The 22050-nt window shown below is 37.6% G+C and overlaps 1 protein-coding gene across 1 annotated transcript in view; it reads right to left on the bottom strand.

Moving 5' to 3' along the window:
* Positions 1-22050, bottom strand: part of TBCK (TBC1 domain containing kinase) — a 93220-nt gene that overhangs the window by 55983 nt on the left and 15187 nt on the right. Inside the window, exons 3-14 of the mRNA XM_061478275.1 lie at positions 14427-14541; positions 12737-12810; positions 11500-11641; positions 10156-10216; positions 8781-8842; positions 7981-8042; positions 7155-7303; positions 6057-6195; positions 4522-4621; positions 1001-1050; positions 493-622; positions 63-161 (exon numbers count right to left, since the gene is read on the bottom strand). Coding sequence (XP_061334259.1) covers positions 63-161; positions 493-622; positions 1001-1050; positions 4522-4621; positions 6057-6195; positions 7155-7303; positions 7981-8042; positions 8781-8842; positions 10156-10216; positions 11500-11641; positions 12737-12810; positions 14427-14541 — 1183 coding nt within the window. The remainder of the gene's footprint in view (positions 1-62; positions 162-492; positions 623-1000; positions 1051-4521; positions 4622-6056; positions 6196-7154; positions 7304-7980; positions 8043-8780; positions 8843-10155; positions 10217-11499; positions 11642-12736; positions 12811-14426; positions 14542-22050) is intronic.

The following is a 22050-nucleotide window of genomic DNA, read 5'->3' on the forward strand; positions in this document are numbered from 1 at the left end:
CTGTCAAATCCCATTGCTATCCCATTCCCTCCCAGTAAGTAATGCCCTCCCACTACCCTTACCTCAACACCCAACAGGGCAGCCCAGGTTACGCCTCTCAGAAGAGGAGGGATGTCAACCCTGGCTTCTTTCCAAATTTGGTTTTTCTTATATGGGTAGGCCTTCAAAGAGAAGAAATTAATAGCAAAAAAAATGTTACTATGTAACTGAAACAATTCAAATCCCAGTTCTGGGATGGTGTTTCCTCCAAAAGACAAATGCTGTCAGCCAAAACAGAGAATGCCAGTTTTACAAGTTAATTTCATTCCTAACTGGAAGGCCTAGATGGAGGAACTCTGATGTTAAAATACCCATTTCTTCTCATTAATGTATTCTTGTGCTTTCCCATGGTGGTCTCTTGATCTCTGCTCCCTTTTTCAATTATTTGGTCCTTTAAAAATCCTCAAATTAACAGATCAAATCTAATTATCCAGCATCAGAAAGGTTCCATACCTTCAACAGCCTGTCAAACAGGACAATTCTATTTAGCTGGTATTCTGTGTCCCTCTCCCGGATGATGAGAGGAAGACTTGCAGCTGCAGACAGCTCATTACTACTGTTTGAATGAGGTAAAGTTGACTGTCTGGAAAAAGAGTTAGGATAGTAGCAGTGAACAGCAAGAAATACAAATCACCATAAAAAAAATTGGTATCCTGTGATGCATTTCTGAGTCATAAGTAAGCTTAAATGGACACTTTTGAATACTCTGTTCTGGAAATCAACTAACGAAACAGTTGATTTCCAGAACAGAGAAACAGGCCAGGATCCTCGGTTTGGTATCAGGGCCCTAAATCCACCACTACAGTGTTTATCAGCTCTTAAGTCTAAGAGCCAAAACAAGTACATGTTAGGCTTGCTTTTGGAAGACAGCTGTGTCTAGCTGTGCAGTGTGCCACTCAAATAAAACTACTGGTTCAAAATTCAGTCCCTCATATACGTATAAGCTTACACACAAACTTACTCATCTTCAAGCAATGGATAAAATGCTTCCCCACCAACGTCTTTCAGTCTCTGAAAAGAAGAATAAAAATAATTCATTATCAGAAAGCTGCTCAGAATTCAAGTGGAAATATTTAGTAGAATAAAGATCACTTAGCAATTTATTTGCAAAACTTCATAGCTTGCCTTGAGACCTAAGCATTAGCTCAGTCCTCCATCAGCAAAGAAACATACAGCATTGTACACTATAAACTTTTGCTAATAAAGGCTTTTGAGTTGATAGAAGTTGTTCTGTCTGAAGATAATACTCATTCATATATCTGCTTACAGACAAAACATACTTCTATGAGCCACGTATTAAATGGATAATTAAACGGGAAGTTCAATTCTATTACATAGTTCTTTTTCTTTTCCTCATTTTTCTACATGGACTTCCTATCCAAGTAGCTGCAAAGCAGCTGAACAACTTGGTTTTATATTTTTAATCAGTTCAGGAGTTACACAAATTTGAGTTCCTCTCAGCATCTGGAAGTCACACACAAATACAGACACTCTCTGGAAAGGTAAACAGGCAAATATGCACAGACTTTTGCCTGAAGTTTTCAGGTATCTTTGATGCACCATGATAAATGTTTAATACCACCTTCCCTGCAGTATTCTGTTTCGCAGTTCAATCCCTAACTTAAAGGCATACAGCACACTGCCTGTGCCTCCTGGGATTGACAGTACAGTTCATTCTTAGTTCATTCAGTACTTATCCTCTTTTGATTATAAGCATCATGCTCTGCTCTATATAAGGTGTTTAAAGAAATGCATAAGTTCAAAAATTAATTTCAGCTAACACTGCAAGGTTCAAGCTTGCATATTCCCCCAAAATCAGATTTCAGTATATACTTATTTGTTGCTGCATTTATAGAAGTAGGGGGTGATACCCAAAATTACTGATTAAAAAGTTTTAAAAAATGCCTTAAAAGCTACCCCTTTTTTTAGGAACAACAGTAGGAGGTGCAGAGCATGTCACCTTCAAAATAGCTGTTGCATATTCTTAACCTCTTTTGCTTGCCCCCTCAAATCCCACCAACCAAGCAACAAAATAATCCAGTTATTTGGTCTCTTTTCATGCATTTGTGTGAAGCAATGCAAAGTTCTACCAAAGAAATATGTTTATACAGTATTTGCCACATTGCCATTAAAATTAAGATAACAGTGGCAAAGATTAAGACTTCAGGAGTCACCTTTCTTTCTGTATTAACCCCTGTAATCATATGGAAAGGTTCTTTCTAAAGACTGTGACAGAATTGCATCCACTGCTATAAAAAGCAAGCTGCAAATAGTACAGTGTAAATTTTTAATTATACAGCAATAAAGCTCTACATGTGCAGAGACATGAACAATTACCACATTTCAGTAATATATGCAGTAAATCTTGTAACTGATCATGACATCACACAAAATTATGAGTTATCTCATGTTGATTTTTCCACTGAAGATGAAAATTGCACTACTGCATTCAGGCAAAATGCTCTGAAGTAATCTTTTGAACTAGTTGTTTCATAACTATATATTCCAAAGATTAGTAATTAGCGACTAGAAACTTGGTATAAAGGCTTTCAGGAACTGCAACTGAATCAAGTTTATCTTTCTTTTGGATCTTGTGTGCCACCTACAGAGAGGAATTAAACAATGCAAGATTACACTGTCCAATTAATTTAGAGATACTGGAGAATATCAGGTACCACAGAACTATTTGGGCTTCACCAGAACAAAGCAGGTAACAAAAACAGGGAAAGGGAAGGACACATGAGGGGATTGAGGAACAGAAGATAAATCATATTTAGTAAGCTTCTGCAGACAAAGCAATCTACAAGCATAAATCAGAATCTAATTGGACACTAAGAAGTATTCTCTTAGAATCAACAACACTGTCATAGAATCATAGAATCGTTAGGGTTGGAAAGGACCTTAAGATCATCAAGTTCCAACCCCCCTGCAACGGGCAGGGACACCTCACGCTAAATCATATCATATCAAGGCCTCGTCCAACCTGGCCTTGAACACTGCCAGAGATGGAGCATTCACAACCTCCCTGGGCAACCCATTCCAGTGCCTTACCACCCTAACAGGAAAGAATTTCCTTCTTATATCCAACCTAAACTTCCCCTGTTGAAGTTTTAACCCGTTACCCCTTGTCCTGTCACTACAGTCCCTAATGAAGAGTCCCTCTCCAGCATCACTATAGGCCCCCTTCAGATACTGGAAGGCTGCTATGAGGTCTCCACGCAGCCTTCTCTTCTCCAGGCTGAGCAGCCCCAGCTTCCTCAGCCTGTCTTCATACAGGAGGTGCTCCAGTCCCCTGATCATCCTCGTTGCCCTTCTCTGGACTTGTTCCAACAGTTCCATGTCCTTTTTATATTGAGGACACCAGAACTGCACACAATACTCCAGGTGAGGTCTCACAAGAGCAGAGTAGAGGGGCAGGATCACCTCCTTCGACCTGCTAGTCACGCTCCTTTTGATGCAGCCCAGGATACAGTTGGCTTTCTGGGCTGCAAGCACACACTGAAGCTGGCCCATGCTCATTTTCTCATCAACCAACACCCCCAAGTCCTTCTCCGCAGGGCTGCTCTGAATCTCTTCTCTGCCCAACCTGTAGCTGTGCCTGGGATTGCTCCGACCCAGGTGTAGGACCTTGCACTTGGCATGGTTAAACTTCATGAGGTTGGCATCAGCCCACCTCACAAGCGTGTCGAGGTCCCTCTGGATGGCATTCCTTCCCTCCAGGGTATCAACCGAACCACACAGCTTGGTGTCATCGGCAAACTTGGTGAGGGCACACTCAATCCCACTGTCCATGTCACCAACAAAGGTGTTGAACAAGACCGGTCCCAACACCGATCCCTGAGGGACACCACTCGTTACTGGTCTCCAGCCAGACATTGAGTCATTGGCCACAATTCTTTGTGTGCGGCCATCCAGCCAGTTCTTTATCCACCGAGTGGTCCATCCATCAAATTGATGTCTCTCCAATTTAGAGACAAGGATGTCGTGTGGGACAGTGTCGAACGCTTTACACAAGTCCAGGTAGATGACATCAACTGCTCTACCCCTGTCCATCAGTTCTGTAGCCCCATCATAGAAGGCCACCAAATTGGTCAGGGAGGATTTCCCCTTAGTGAAGCCATGCTGGCTGTCACCAAGCACCTTGTTGTTTTTCATGTGCCTTAGCATGCCTTCCAGGAGAATCTGCTCCAAGATTTTGCCAGGCACAGAGGTGAGACTGACTGGTCTGTAATTCCCCGGGTCATCCATTTTCCCCCTCTTGAAAATGGGGGTTATATTTCCCTTTTTCCAGTCATCGGGAACTTCACCTGACTGCCATGATTTCTCAAATATGATGGCCAGCGGCTTCGCAACTTCATTTGCCAGCTCCTTCAGGACCATTTGTCATTGGAAGGAACAGCAGTAGGAGCTGCTGCTACATATTCCCTTCAAACAAATGTTTCTACAGTGAAGACAAGAACAAGTACACAATATTATTCTTACGTTTCGGAGCTGGCACAGAGACAAAGTCACAGTTGTGTCATCTAGGAGGGAACTTCTATCTCGTCCTTGCCCAAAGCTCTCACCATCTTCTAACAAAAAGCTTCAAAAGGGAGGAAAAAAAAATTAGGTAATTTTAAAACACAAAACTTGAATTAAAAAAAACAACAAAAAACACTTTTACATGTATCAGTTTCCTCTTTAAAACAAAATACTTGTGCTTAGAAGTATACTGTATCGACTCTGCATGGCATGAAGCCTGCTATCAAGGGAATGTATAATTGCTTCAAATTATTCAAACAGGTTTTGGAGTAAAAAAGGCACATCTCAGATTTTCTATAACTTTTGTTTGCACACAAAAGAACAGTAATGAGATATGGGATTAATATTCCCTTTTATTCCTTGGCCTGGCACAGACCAGGACTGCCATTTATTGTGAAAAGCAAAAATAAGACATTATTGTAATCTGAAAGCCATTTCCCACCATGACAAAAAACCCAAACAAAAGTCTGACACAGACCTTTCCTGTTGCAGTCTGTCGAAGAATACAAATGCATACAACACGGCACACACAAATTGTCTATTTTATGATATTTTTAAAGCCAATCACATGAAGTTTTCCAAAAATTAAGCTAGCATTCTCAGTACCACTTAGAAGATGGAGTTAGATTGTACTTTTGAAATGAACACCTAATTTTCAACACAGATAGTGTGACGAAAGTATTTTCCCCTCACAATTCAAAAGGACATGCATATACACCTGTGGGTACAGAAATAGGCAATCCCTTGAAATCCACACTAATTCTGCCACCAAATTTCACATAAAATCTAGCTCCACCTGTTTTTTTTCCAGTTACCACATTTTGGCTGTACATTGACTTCCTGTGTTTTTAAAACCCAGAACCAGCAAACTGATCTATATGGACACATAATCATGCTTATTAAGATCAGCTTCTAAGATAAAACATGAATATACTACATAAAATTGCAACACATGTAGCAGTAAGATAAAGGCAGTAATGACTAAAATGCTCTCACAGAACTGTAAGTCATAAACCTACATTTTTTTGAAAAAGTAAATTAGCCAATCTGATGAATAACTGGGTTGTCCATTCAGCTCTGCTACCCTGTGAAAGGGATTCAGAACGTGAGAATTTGCTACAGAATGTATTGAATTAAATTACAATTACAAATACACTGTTGAAGCACAGTGAGACATTTTTACTAAAACTTAATGGTATTGTAAAGTGAGCTAAATTTAGGGACTTATATTTCAGTGTTTTGCACTTCACCTACATTTCTTCAGATTTCAGAAAGAACTATGAAGTGCAGGCAGGCAACATATATAAGGCACTCAAATAATGCCATGAATTGGGCAAAAGGGGAAGTGACATGATTTCCTGCTGTTCAAGAATGCTATTTTCAATATTTTTCATGAATACAGGTCTTGAAACTAAAAACCAAACCAAAATGTTTTCTCAGAACACTAGCCTTCTCCATCCATTCTTCTTTCCCTTAAAGAGCTTCTCCTTCCTTACTTGGGAAGCGTGCAGACAGGTGGCTTTGATCGAATGATTTCCTTGTTGACAAGTTCTTTCTCCAAGTCTCCTCCAGCCAAACACCACAGGTAATAAACCTCTTCAATTGATCTTTCTGCTAGGTAATCATTATCTTCATCTATTAGAAGAAATCACACAAAAATTAATTAGAGCTTTTTAGGCAACCTGTATTTCTTCCTACCACTCCAAACACATACTGTAAAAAAAAAAAAAAAAAAACAACAAACACCCATGCTTTAAAGGTCCTAGACCTTAATGTGAAGTTAGCAGAAAAGTGATCTTCCCTTTGCAAGTGCTCTTTAGGAAGATTTTCAGAAAGAGCAGATGGGTAAAAGTCAAAAAAAAACCAAAACCAAATATTTGTGCAGTTAGCCTCAGTGCCAGAAAATAGCACCAATTGTATAAATACACTGAAATGTGGACTTTCCCTTCCTGTGTGTCTTTACAAAAACAACCACCACCGCAAACAAACAAAAGAGCCTAAACCCAAACACTGTCTTAGTCTCCCAAAACTGTTTAATGACAGTTTCTGAAAAAGTAGAAAACTCTGAAGAATTCAGAAAAAGTTAATGAGGACTTCAGAGTGGTAACACTTTCAGCATATGCAGTTTTAAACTTAGAAATGTTGTCTTTTATTCTAGAATGTGACCTTTTTCACAAGGATTTCCAATACTTCAAAAAAATCATGCTGTGATCCAGCAGAATCCTCTTACCAAATCCCAACACAATTTAGTGAAAAAAAAACACCAAAACAACAACCAAACCCCCCAAAAACCCCAAACCAAAAACTAACAAAACAAACCCCTGTACATGCACATGTCCAAATTCCAAAGGTAAAAATATTGATAACTATTTATTCCCCAAGATTGTTGCGCAAAATCAAGATGCCCTCTTTTGACACGCACATATCTCTCAAAACATGCTTGCCCATATTGCTGCCCATCAAACAACTTCCTACAATAATGTAGTGTTGTAATATTTAATCAGTTCCCCTCCAACAAATTATTAAAAGAAAACACAGTTACATTTTATTTTCCTTCCCCCTGCAATGACATTTATCACAATACCTGCTTTTACCTTTACATAATTGACTTATGTCTTCAGGAAGTGTTAAATCAGCACATCTTGGAGAAGATGAGAACAGACCAGCAGGTTTGTGGAAGAGAGGATATAATGAGGATATCTCACTGAACAAACTGTCATGCAGCAATTCTTCTGGAGTTGGCCTTGAATTAAGAAAAGAGAATAAAACATTAAAATGCTTCCAGAAATGTTACATTTCAGTGTGAAATGTCCCTAAGAACAAATACTGGCAAGTTATTTTAAATTATAATGGATTTCAGAAATTTTAGTAGCAAAAACATCTACCAGTTTTGATTAATTCCTGATGCATAACACACTACACAGTCTGTTTACAGCCCAAGTTCAGATCTCACCTTCATTTAATGCACACCACAACCATTTTATTAATTTCCCTTTAATTCCTTTAAGCAGAAATGAAAAAATGCAAATGCAAAGCTTTGACTGAAGAACAAAAGCATACTTCAGTTTTCAGAAGAAAGTTGTGGTAGACTGACATAATGAAAAGTACTTTTAAGAGATGTGAAGAAAATAGCCCTAATTCTAGCTATTTCAGAGCTACAGTAACCACCACCAACTTCCAGACATGGAAGTAAAACCTGTGAATTTAGGACTACAAATACCCCCACAACACTCAGATTTTATCTCAAAGTTTTGCACAATTGATTCCTGCACACACAACCCCTGCAACTGAAAAGCAACAAACCCAAGAATCTCCTATCAGCACCATAAATCATCAGTCTTCCAAAAAAGGCTCAGCAATAGGTCTTCTAATTTCACAATATCTCAGCAAAGTTTACTAGGACTTGGACTGAATACTTGCCTCTTAGAAGGTTGGAATGTAAGACATTTCTTCAGTAAAGCTATGATATTTTCAGAAAGGTCCTGGAACATAAAAAAAATATGGACGTCTCTATTATGGTCTTAATTCAGCAGGCCACTTAGCTCATACCTAACTTTTAACATACACTGCCCTCCTTTGAGGCCAATAAAATTTCACACCTACACTATGAGGTTAGCTGTGTTGGACCAAAATGCTGGGGAAGCAATTCTCACCTGCATTTGTTTGGGGAGGGGGGTGGTGGGTGGCGAGAGAACCTGAAAAATTTGCAATGTTTGCAGCATAGCTTTTTATTTTTAATTTAGATATTCTGTACCCAGCTTGAAAAAACACAGTACCTGGGAACTATCTTCTGCTAACAGAATATCTCAAAACATACAGACACTACAATTCAGTGATTAACTGGGGGGGGGTGGGGGGGGGGTGGGAAGGAGTTGAACAGTATAAACCTATGCTATCAGAATGTGCAAAGTGAACTTCTATCTTGAAGACTAAATATCTAGAAAAAAACATTTAACCCCGACAATTCAAATAAAGTTCACAACTTAGTGAACTATCCAGAGAGCATTAATATTTACTGAAATTGACAGTAATTTGGGAAACAGTAAGTATTACCAGTATGGCTATTTGAAAGGATCTTAAATAAGTAGTTTATTTTTTCTCATACTGCAATACATTGAGTGACCAAATAAGTTTAAAAAAAAAGTTTGAATGCGTGAAATACAATAATAATAAAATGTTTTGGATAAGACAGCATAGAAGAGCAAGCTAGTTCTACAAACCTTAACAATATCAAGGCAACCATGTTCTTCTGCCAATACAGTTACAATATCATCTACGCAGCCTTTGAAAGACAAATGGGACAATAAAAAGTTAAAGACTATAAAAAAAATTGATCCCAGTTACATAGGATATCAGATAAAATCCCACCCCAATAAAAAGCACTTAACTTTGGCTTTTTATTGACATTGTCACATCATCTGAAAATGAATTCTCAAAGTTAGAAATGAAAATTATTATATCATCTATGCAGACAGAAAACTGAAGCCTAAGAAAGTTAAGCAGCACATCTAATTTAACAGTGAAAAACTTTTTGCAGGCTTAGTAAATCCAGATTGTTAGCCTCCAGCAAATAAACTAAAATAGTCTTTCTACTTAAAAAAACCACCCCAGAAAACAAAAAACAACCTGAAAGAACTTAAAAATACCTGCATATAGAATCTTGAAGTAATTTCATTTTGTTGCTACTTGCAGACAATACTAGCAGTATTTTATAACTTGTTTTCAACACTTTATTGAGAAAATAATTCCCAAGACAGGACATGAATGTTTTCTAGTGGGTAAAGGTTACCAGTAACTTGCATTCAGCTTGAAGGGGACTGAAATGCTTCAATCGCTTACTAGAACAGTCAGAATTTCGGCATCTGAGCACTAACTGCTGAATATTTCTACTAACAGTAACTAACTTTAACTGTATTATTATTTGTTCTGGATAATAACAACTTCCTGATAAAGCTTCAAATTGCAAATTCATGCCCTTCTCTTCCTCAGGGTTTATACATGAACCCAAGAAATCAAATTTCAAAAGCCACAAAACAGTACCACTTTCAGGATTATTTGCATTAAGAAAAAAGTCCATGTCTACAGTAATGTTTTATAGTTTGTAGGTGACACCAGAAACAAAGGCATGGATCCAGTAGTACACTTCTGAGCTCTCTTTTTATTTTCTGTCTTCCTCTTTCAGTCCTGCTTCTCCCTGATTGGGATCTGGTTCACAAGCACTGCTAGTTCAGGGGAAGTCTTTTTTAGTGTCATGTAATTCCTAACTCGTTTCATAAACCTCCAGAAACAACAAATAACCATCAAAATGACAACATTTCCAGAGCATGGTGGTTTTTTTTTTCTTTTTCAGTTGGTTGCTTTTTTATAGCTTGCTTTTACTCTAACATACTCATAGCTCTCCTGATAAGTTATTTTTTCTATCATCCACCTGTGTACCTTCCCTAGACAAGCAGCCACGCTTCAAATGCCTCTTTAATTTTGGAAATGAAAGTTGACAAAAGGCAAACTGCTTTAGCTCTGAGGAGCTGAACAGTCTGTAAAGCTCTAATTATAAAACTGCTTGGAAACTTGAAATATTGATTTTGTGCTACTTACCTAACGTAATTATAAATTTCAATCTTTCTGCTATCTCCAAACTCTGGAATAATTTTCTCCCCTAAATAAATAACAAAATCAAGTCAATAGCTGAATGCTATTACACCAAAAAAATTAGATAGCATGCACACCCATCCATATACAAACACAGTGAAATAAGTTTCTACACCTGAATTTTTAGATTTAGGAAAACTATTTGCTAGAACAGAAAACATTACTTACCCCAACTATAGCAGAAACAGTTTCATGTCACCATAATGAAAAGAAATATGTAATTTATAACATCTCTTAACTGGAACAAATGCAATTCCCCCCCCCCCCCCAAAGAAAACAACAAAAAAAAACAAAAAAAAAACCAAAGCCCCAAACTGCCTTAGAAAACCTCCAGGTCTATTATTAATTCAGTATCAGGCTCTCAAAAACCATATTTTTTTCCAGTCTGAGCATGAACAAAGGTAATTACTTAATAAACATGGTAATCATCATAGCTTGCATTACTGCTCAGTGCTTTTGAAAAGTCATCTGAAAAACCCCTCTAAAAGTATTTAAAAAAATATCATTATTGCTTTCAGAAAATGTGTTATTCAAAACAATAAATAATGATCTATAAACACTACGTGAATTTATAGAAAAGTAGAGTATGCCAAAGAAGACTATTTCCAGTGTCCTGATCCAATTAGCATCTAAAACACGTTCTTAACCATGCAATTGTCTGACAATTTAGTTGTCTTATATGAGACTAAATATCAATATTATTTGTTAGATCATATATATTCCTATAGAATGTTGTTGTCTTTGAATGAAAAAAGTCCAGTTTAACATATATTAATAGTAAAGACTATACTGTCATAATTTATTTCAACTGATAAGAGTCAAATAAGAATTTTCCAAACAAACACTGAATTCTGTTCACAAGTTCCTTAAACTCTGGTGATAAGACAGATTTTCCCTTCTCTTCCTTTCCATGAAACTTTTAGTAGTTTGTCATCCTTTCCAAGAAGGATGAGGGCATGAGTGCAATGGTTATTTTATGCTTAAAAGCACAATTAAAACAACAACAAAAAATATCCAGAGACACTTCTTGGTTCAGAAGGTATTACTCTCTAGGACTTCAATCATGCATTCACAGCTGTCCTTCATGGTTCATACATATACACAGACCAAGCCAATATGCACCCGATTACCTGAACCACCACCAAATCTGTACATGTAGGAATGCTAATGTATTCTGATATTTGGATTTTGGTGTAGGTCAAAGTGTTATTAACCCCATACTCAAGAGCAATCAAGTTAATGTAACTATTCTTCAAGAGTCACAATCAAGAGAATTATCCTCTAACTTACCATGCAAAGCTCAAATAATATTATACCAAGAGACCACAGATCTGATTTAGGGCCAGAAGGCAGAGGCTTCTCACACTGAGTATGATCATTTGGTTTGACTATTCCCTGTGCAATTACTTCAGGTGCCAGATATGATGGGTGCCTAGAAAGATACAGCGACATTAAGTAATACCCTGTCTGTCCATAAAAACTACATTTCAGTTACAGTAATCAAAATAATTTTGTATTCTGAGAAACTGGAATTCATTGCAATGCAGATTGTTCTACTCTATTCAGTCAAAATCTACACATTGCAGCAAAGTTTCACTCCAATTGCAAAATACATAGTCCCTACTGTATAAAAGGTCAGATCTTAATCACTAGCTCTGCCTTTTTTGTGAGAGGAACTAACAGCAGCTTTCAAAACTATATGCCTACATATCTCAAAAGAAACATATATTGAGTTCCAACACTAGGACAATAAATAAATGTATTCTAGAGCCATATCTGGGGGTGGTGGCAGTATTCCCCCTCTTATTGACAGTGTTCCCACCAAATTGAATTTGTAAAACAAGTAAGAAAATGTGTTCAGGACTTATTGTACCTTCTGCTAGGTCATTTTCAAATAACATTATTGCTTTTGGTGTCAACAATTCATTATAATACTTAAAAAAATAATCTGAAATCACCCTTCGAAGGGAAACAGCATTACTTTTTTCAGGCATCTTTTAAGAATCAATTTAGTATTTCAATTGTAAACAGCATGATACCTCAAAAGAAACTAAAAAGTGGCAAGGAAACACTGCAATAAAGCATATCACTTTGGCTAGACAGTAAGATCACTTGAAAATAAATCACAGACTGATAAAAAGAAGAGAGGCCTACAGTGATGTGCAAGAGCTTTAAGTTGGCTTTTTCCTAAATTTGAAATTAGACTGTCCCTCCAGAATTTGATAAGGAATTGCTAGCATTTGAAGGTAAATCTAGGCAGTAAGAACTTGTAGCACAATTACAGTAACATGCTTGTGTGGCACCTGTTCTCTGTCTTTCATTAATTTCACCTAGTCAGGTGAGAGCCACTTCAGTCACATGACTAGAAGCCTTTGTGTAAGGGCTATATGCACCATATAGGAATTGAAACAACAACCTATAACCTGTGCATACAACACACTTTTGAAGATGATGCCTCAAAACACAAATATATTTCCTGAAAAAAAAAAAATCCCTGCTAAATTTTACTGTGTAGCTACATCCTTACCCTATAGGAAAATCAACATCAACACCTTGAGCAGTCATATGGTAGAGCCCAAATTTAGCCAATTTCACATGTCCCTGAAAAAGGAAAAAAAAAAATAAATAAAATTAAGAGCAGCAAAATTTGACATTGGAAGAACCCGGTTTTAAGTTAAAAAAAACAACAACAAACCAATAAAAAAAGAAACCAATAAAAACCCAAACAAACCAAAACAACAAAAAAACCCACAAACAACACTAACATTTGAAATTGCTTTAGCTGTCAGAAGACAGATAAAAAGTCACCTGTGTCATCTGTTATGCAGAACTGCACTGAAAGTTAGTAAGATGCTTATTTCTAATGCTTTTACTTTCCAAACACATTAAGTAATCACCTTGTTCAGACCACACAAGAAAATCAGAACTTTGTAAGTTACAGTATATTTTCAGTAAATTACAAAGGCTTTCCTGTTTGAAAACTGTTCAAAATACTGTTTGAATATTAGAACTCCCTAAGCATCGCCACTACTACCTCACCTTTTTCATTTACCCAGCTTTGATTCTCCAGTTCTTTCAATCAACTTATTACTATTTTGCTCTCATTAACTGTATCAACATATATATAAAAGAAACAAGTTTTCCAGGTGTTTGTTTTTATTCTGTGGAGGCAGTGAGTTAACACCGAAACAGCAAAAAATAGGCTCAGAAGTTAAAGTGAGGTATTATTTTTGCTGGGTTTTTGATTATACTCATCCAGCCTGTAGATGGTGCAACTACATCAGCAACCTATTCAAAGTGCAGGGGGAAAGGTTTCAAGTTTATTGTTTCATGGCCCATATTTTGTTCTTTTATAGATTTTAGGAATATCTTCAAATCCTAAAGTACTTTTGCTGTGAGAACATTACTATGATTTTCATTTATTTAAAAGTATATGAAAAATAGTGTTTCTTCCTTCCTTCTTCCTCTCTTTTCTTTCTGTCTTCCAAAGGAAGGCTCTAGCTATTCCGGCTAAACTCAGTAAGAAGGGGAAGGAGAGAGAGGTTACACAGACAGGTTAAGCTCTTTATCTGTCAAGTTCAGATAAAGCAACTACTTTGAGTACAACAGCAGCTATCAGTTCCTCTCAGCCTTTATTAGCATAACCTATGCCACACTGCCAACTGAACAGTCTGTGACAGAACTCACATTAGAATTTTAATAATCCAACATGAATAAACAAATATGTTGATATCTTAAAAGTCAAGTATCAGATCACCATGAAACGAAGAAAATATTAACAGCTAGTTAGCCAGGAAAAATACTTCCCTATTTAAACAAGTAGGAAGGTCTTGTAACTAATTATGATGATAAGTACGCTTAGAATACCACTTTCAGAAGAAAAGGGTGAAAAAAGTGGTTTGGGATACAAGAAAATGGCAAAGGAGAAAAATAAAATCTGAAATACATTTGAAATTTAGGAAATGGGGGGGAAACTAGGTTAAAACAAACAAACCCCCAAAAACAAACCAACAGCCCCCTACCCAAAAAACCCAAAGGCAAACCAACATGTTTTCAGACATGCATTTTTTCCCCCATCAGAAGGACTGTGACTGCCCAATCTCCATATACATATATATATATGGAGATATACATATATATATAGCATGCTACTTATTGGCAGCAAGAGAAAAACAAACAAACAAAACAAACCCATAGATTTATTCATGTAATTGTACCTTTCGATCCAAAAGAATATTGCAAGGGGAGAGTGCTCGGTGGACCATTCCATGTTTGTTCATATATTGCAAACCTTGCAAAACTTCATATGCTATGCATAAGATCCTTGAAGGACTGCAGGTAAAAAAAAGAGATAAAACAATATGTTTCCCTTTTTAATTTGTAAAAATTCCACAGCAATTCCAAACACAAACATTTACAATTCCAAAACAGTTTAAGGAATTAACACTGAATATGGTAGGATATGTTCAGTGCCACACACAACTTAAAATCCCAAAACTAGGTTTCTTCCCCTCAACCGGTCCTCCAAAACAGCACAGAATTGAGACAAAATATAAAATATTCTCTGTAATACAAACTGTGAGATATGCCTTTACTAACTGGAGAAAAAAAAAACAATGAAGTTTACCACCCAAACCATTCTGACATAACCATGTATTTTGACAAAATTTATCATTTACTATAAGAACTGATAGCCCTAAAGAGCAGTTCCTGTGAAGAAGAGAACAGGAATTTGTACAGAGACCACCAGTACTAGGCTTTCAAAGTACACTCAAAATAAGATCAAAAGGTACAATCTAATGTTAACCAAAAAGATTCCTTTTAACTTTTTACCCTCAGAGAGCACATTTCAGGTCTGTTTGGCAACTTTGAAAACACCGGTTTACAAAATATCATGAAAACAAAGCATATTTACTTCTAAAGGCCTAACTTAACATCTCCCCCCTTCTTATTTTTTTTTTTTCATTGTTAAAGAGTAACATAAAATAACATTCTGGACAATGCTCAACACCATCTCTTACTTATTAAAAATCTGTGCAACAGCAAAATGAGGGAGAGCATTACAGACTGGCAAGAGTGATAAGCCAACCAACTCACTAAACACCAACATTAATTTATTACGGCTTTATTAGCTGCTATTCATACCTGATAGAATGCCAAAACTTTGCCACAAGAGTAAACAGATACATTTGGACAAAAGCCACAGGTCCAGTAAATTCTGAGACTAGGGCAACACAGAAATACTGAAAATAGCTGTTTCAATAATAGTCTAAGGCCACCTTTAAGTTACCTTACATGGTGCCATTTTCCAGACTCTAACCTTTCCCTAGGAGGAGAACTCTGTACTGCTTCATGCTAGTTGTGAATATACACTTTTAAGTCAAATTTTAAGCACAAAGGAAATTTATGCTAGGATAAATTCCCTTTAAGCCACATGAGCCGTAAGCCACACTGCTGTACCTAGGTCATCGCATACCTAATAACCTCAAAACCAACCCAAAACTCCACAAATCTCACTCCTCCCTCACTGGCACTTTTTCTTCCCCATCCCTCCCACTCCCAAGTTATATAATACACCACAGCATCAGACATCACTAGCTGTGTAGTATTTCCCCCCAGTCATTCTTGGGTAGAGATATAACTATGGTAAAAAACCTACCTTACTAGCAGGCAAAAAACTACACAGGGAGGCTGAAGGTAAAGCAAATATTAATGATAACAGTTGCAAACAGAATCCTTTTGGTTTTTGCACAGCTTTGCTAAAGATGACATGAAAAATAAATAATGGAGAATTCAGGTTTCTAGTAAGTGAACAACTGCATGTGTAAAATGAGTACATCACAAGGTATTTTAGCTTAAAAAGTGTTTCTTTGTATTAAAAATTAAAGCGCAATTTTGGAAGGAGTAAGTGTGCTCTGGTGGCACTAGGGGGCTTCAGTCACCCATTTATTCTCCAGCTTCTCTAGAAATTCATAAAACCAGAACCTGGGCAAATGCCTGAAAATACTGTTTTTAGGTTCTTTGCTATTTAAGATAAAACCTCCATGGTGTTACAACAACCAGCAGCACATGTATGATATGTAGTTTCCACTGCACATAATTCTCAGTGTTCTTAAACTCTTGTTACCCTGCTTGGCAGAAGTTTTCCACCAAGTACCCTCATGCTGAAGCATGTACACCACCTCCCCAGGAGAGAGGGAACCCTGTATAACAAGCTCTTCATAGTGCTGTTGCACATTATCTAGTTGTTACTTTATTTATTAGGTAAATCATGCTGTTTGTGGTTATTACCCATGAGATTTGCATTTAATTGCAAAAGGGATGACAACAGTCTTTGCTGTTACTAAGCACAAGAGATACCTCTGATTTAAACCCCCGAAGGACAAGTTCAACAGCATTCACTTGTCTCACTGGAGATGCCTACCACAGCTGTCCCCCTGACTTCAGTGGCTCAGCTCTCCCCCAGTTTCTACAACCAATGCTGGTGGCAAGGTCTAAGCAGATTCAGAAACTTTTTCCTGATTATCTGGAAGTTTGTTTTCCAGTAGGCTAGCTAAGGTCCAACAGGACAGACCTTGAGAACTGGTTTAGCCACTGGGGTTCCTGAACCACAGAGGTTTCAACGCTCTGATTTAACAGGAGGTGACAGAAAACCAAACCAAACCAAAACAAATAAACCCCAGGAAAAGCACCAGAAAAAAATACAGGAAAAAAGGCAGCAAAATGGAGGTGTGGCAGGTTCAAACACCAACCATGTTATACCACTGACCTAGTGACAATTGTGTGGCATGATATACCCTGTTCATCTCAGCAGCTGATGATCATGGCTGTGATTTTAGGCTATTGCGAAGCAAATCAATCCGCTGCTCAAGGCAAATAGGGTAGGAGGCAGTAAGTAAAAGTACGACTGTGATACACTTTAACAACTGGCAGATCTGAAGGGGCACTAGTTGTCTCGTTTCCTAACTCTCCTAACAAGACTTGTTTTAAGGTTCTTCTCTCCACCAGTGGGAGAAACGGAAAAGCAACATGACTTTCTCTGTAAAAGGAACATTTCACAAATACAAAAAAGAGCATAATCTCTCTACAACTATCAGCACATTTTCAAGGAACAGGCTTCATTTTAATCCTTGGTCTAGTTACCAAAAAATTTACAGTTGTAGCCTACTCAGCTAGGCTTTTGAAAAGGAGTTCTCTTCAAGTGAAAGGATTACACTGATATAAAATCATTGCTTTTTTCCTGGTTTGAAGAAGAAGAAATGTAACCATGGAAAGGGGATATTTTGTGTGCCTTCATTCTAGAAATGAAGAACTAAAAGAATATAAGATTAAAACCTATACCAGGTTTAGGTCTGTAACTTGACTGTATAGAGCCACAGTAAAGGAAACACAAAGGATAACTGAATTCCTCCTTCAGAAAATTCATCTGTAAGTAGGAGGGGAAAAAACCTCTGTACAAATTGATAGGAGCAAGTTCAGCCAACATTACAAACCCAGCATGGTTAAGAAAGGCATGTGCATGGCATTTGTGGGTGGAGAGAGAAGGGAAGATGACTTAGAAACCCACAAAAATGAGGATTGTTTTATTACCTCCAGAATTTGTCAGACCAAAAGCTATACCAGACAAATGACTAATTTCCACACTGTAATAGTACGCAGGTGCTGCATTGTGCCTTCATAAAAAACACTAACTTTTCCACTTAGCAGTCAGCCTGATCTCCAGCCTGTTGAATTCTTGCTGTTAAGGGCACAAAGCTGTACTCCGGAAGTTAACTTCAAGAACAATGAATCTAACCTGTCAGGAAACAGATGTTTTAGCAGAGTTTCAAACTCTCATGGTGCTGCAAACCCACTGATGAACTAATATGATTGCTTAGGATACTTTTGTCACTTTTCTGATTGAGGCAGAGTTAAAATGAAGAATCATCTTAATGCACCCAATACAATCTTCCATCTGACTAAGAACATATTCTAGGTGAAGTTGAAAGGGAAAAGTTGTACTAGAAGAAAACAGCATACCAAGAGCCCTACCTTTCTTCAAAAGGATCTGATATTAACAAACAGGGAGAGGAAGAAAGAAGGATTTATCAAGAACCAAGTAAAGACAATAAGCTCCCAAAATAATTAGTGGAATGGAGAGCTAAGAGTGAGAGTACTCTCCAGTCCTACCTTGTTCTAGAGAAAGCAGTCTCCCTTTTTGATAACTTTGACACAAGACAGCTGTAGCTATTACAGCGGAGTTAACCAGAACACACAGATGTACCTGGACGGTAGTACTGGGGCTGCATCCTGGTTTAACCCCAGCTGGCAATTAAGTACCACACAGCTGCTCACTTATTCCTCCCACCCCCAGTGGGATGCGGAGGAAGACTGGAAAAGAAAGGAAAACCTGTAGGTTGAGATAACAACAGTTTCATAATTAAAATAAAGCACAACACAATACTACTACTAGTAATAATGAAAAGGGAAATGACAAGGAGAAAGATCTAAAACTAAAAGGGAACACCACCACCCCCAAAACACCTCTCCCAAAAAACAACCAAACTGTCCAAAATGAAAGAAAAAAACCCAGCAGTGATACACAGTGCAATTTCTCATCACCTGCCGACCAATACCCAGCCCAACCCGAGCAGCGATCTGGGCCTTCCAGGCAGCTTCGCCACATTAATATATTGGGCATGACATGCTGTGGTATGGAATACCCCTTTGGCTAGTTTGGGTCGGGTGTCCTATCTCTGCTCCCTCCTGGATTCTTGTGCCCCTCCTTACTGGCAGAGCATGAGAGACTGAAAAGTCCTTGATCAGGGTAAGTGATACTTGGCAACAACTAAAATATCAGTGTGTTGTCAGCACTGTTCTCAGACTAAAGCCAAAACACAATGCTGTACCAGCTATTAGGGAGAAACTTAACTCTATCCCAGGACAGGATAGAGGCAAAGTGGCAACAGCAGCAAAAAATCTTGAGGAGAGGAGAATTATTTCTCTATGTGGTATTTTTAAATGGTTATGGCCAGCTGCAAATTACACTTGCTATTTATGCTCTTGTAACAGTCTACATGGAGTACCTAATCCATTTTGTAGAAGAAAGCAAGCTGTGCCTGGGAAGTACTGACAGGACAATCAACACTCACTGGGCTATTTTGAGTAAGAGTGGTTCATCTATTGAAATGAACAGAAGCCCCGCTGGACACTCAAACAACGCAGGACTGGCACCAGAAAACAATCCTCATCATCTACATAACTGTAGAGAGCCCTGTGAGTTTTGTACCTACTGGAGACAAAAATGTGGATTAGTGTTAAGTCATGATTCTCCAACGCAGTGGCAACTTCAGGCAAGAGGAAGTTGATAACAAAAACTGGAACAACTATTTTGACTTCCCTCAGGAAGGCAGATCAAGACCAAATGGGATAAGATTATGCTGATGGTACCATCTTCCAGAGCTTCTCTTTCCTCAGACTTACAACTCATAAGTACATACACAGAAATGCATGCCTAAGGAAACCCTTTATCAAATCTGTGCATCTTGTTCTAACATTGTACTATTGCTGAAAACAAGTAAACTCTGGAGGAAGACAATCTCAGCAGCCAGGAGTCTTAAGAAGCTTATGGCACTGATACACAGGAGCAAAAACAGGGGTTCCTCTTCCAAAAAGAAGTGTCAGAGTCTGCCCTGAGGAAGCATACCAGAGCAACACAAACCAGGAATGTCATCAATCACTCCCCCAGAACTTGTGAAACTAACACGCATTTGGAATTCAGGAAAGAGATTCATCACAAAAAAATTGTGTCTGCTCAAAGTGGAATGGAACCAGGTTGTGAACAGATGTAATGTCTCTGAACTCATAAAAGTGACAATATATCAATACAAGCAAAACTATAAACCAAAGCAAATGACACTTGCAGTTAGTTCCATTACTGCCAACAATGTGGACAGACTGGTTCAGGGTGGTGTGGTCAAGTGCTTATAGCAAAGGATAAAGTTTGGGTATAATCCCAGCTGAGACAATCACTACACTGACCTCAAGAAAGCCATCTGACCTCCTTATGCCTCAATCAACCAGCTGGAAAACTGGATAAAAAGCAGGACTGGGTTGAAAACCAGATGTGCAGATAAATTGGGTCTTCCTGGGTAAATAAATTACAAAATACCCTACACAGAACATAAAGAGTTTGATGCAGGTGGGAATGGTTTATTTAGCACTTTATTATGTGTTTGATTAAAAAATGGCACTGGGGACTGAGATTATAAACACTGCCAATTTACTTCAAAATACATTCACATTATCAGAATGAAATGAACTGGAAGGGAATGGAACAAGCAGAGAATACAAGACAAAAATGTGAATTTTTATACACAGAGTCCTCAGGAAGTCTCTAACTCATGCACAGAGGTATTTCACACAGGATATCTTCAACAAGTTCACATTCCCACCTGAGGAAACTTAAAAAGTCCTTCCATTCCTTTTTTAAAGGTCTAAGCTGAAAGCACAATTTTAAAAGCAATACAAATGATGTTACATTTTTATGAAGGTCTCAACTTGTAATGTACAATAAAAAAGACCATAAAACAATGGATGAAGGCACAGATAAAGAACAACTTCATATGTAGAGCAGATTTCACACAAAGACCTTCAATAGGTGATTTTTCAGATCATTCTCACTCTGAATGATTTAAATGTATCTGCTCCTCATAAAGCAAATATTTTGAAAACATTGCATCTTGAATTCCTTTAAGACGTTCAGCATCCCTCCCATAAACTGGAGGAGCAAATGAACAAAGTCCTTTTAAAAAGTAAGCACACCTTATAAAGCATCATCTTAATGAAACCTCTAGTGCCATCTGGTTTAAAGCATGGAAGGGGATAGACACAGCCATAATCCCAGTTTTTGATCATGCCATTGATTAACTCCTAAGAAGTAATCTTTTGAATCTTAGCCTCAGCTTACTCATATATAAAAGGTATAATAATGATACTTTTAATTGAACCAGAAAGTGCAATGAAATAAACAAAATTTCAGTCACCACATGTAAAGATTAGGTTAAGTAGCCCTCATATAAAACAGGATCACAGACTTTGCATTCTTATCACTGACATTCTGAGGTAACTAACATAACTAGACAGTGACAATAGCAGAACAAAAGCTAATGGGATGAAAACCAAGACAGTGACCTCAAAATACACAAAAAAAGAACTGAGCTTCAATAGTGTTATATACATGCACCATACGTCACACTGCCCACATTTCATTAAAGGAAAAAACACATCTCACATTCTTCTCTCCTTCTCCAAATAGAGTAAACTGGTAAAATACAGGAGTAGAATTAAGATCAAATGAAGTCAGATCTCAAAAAAAAATCTTTATTGTGCTTTCTTTCAGACTTCATCTAAACATATACATGTACCTTTAAAAGGGCATACATTTCGTGATCAACAGTTCTGGCAAGGTCTATTACAATCTGAAAGACTCAGGAAATCAATCAGATGATATTTAAAAAGCAAATAAGGGAATTAACCTCAGCTAGGATACTATTCCTTTACAATAGAAGGCAATTAATTGGACCTTCTGTTGCTCAGGTGGGTCTGATCACGGGTTTGATACCAAACCAGGTATCAAAACCCATGCTCTAGGCAAGGATTATAATTCCTTTGTATCTGAATGGATCAGCATCTAAACTTCTTGGCATAAGGTATGTTAAGTTTCAGCTCTCTGAAGTACAGAGGCCTTGACATTTGCTTAGTAAACATTTACTACACAGTAAATGGTACAAGTAGCAGTAGTATCAGAGCCTTAAACCACACAGTCATTGAAAAAAAAAAAAAGTGACTTTCTAAAGATAC

Source organism: Pezoporus flaviventris, unplaced genomic scaffold (assembly GCF_033815535.1).
Source record: "Pezoporus flaviventris isolate CSIRO_AGI_PZ_B2104156 unplaced genomic scaffold, CSIRO_AGI_Pfla_v1 ptg000002l, whole genome shotgun sequence".
Classification (NCBI taxonomy): Eukaryota; Metazoa; Chordata; class Aves; order Psittaciformes; family Psittacidae; genus Pezoporus; species Pezoporus flaviventris.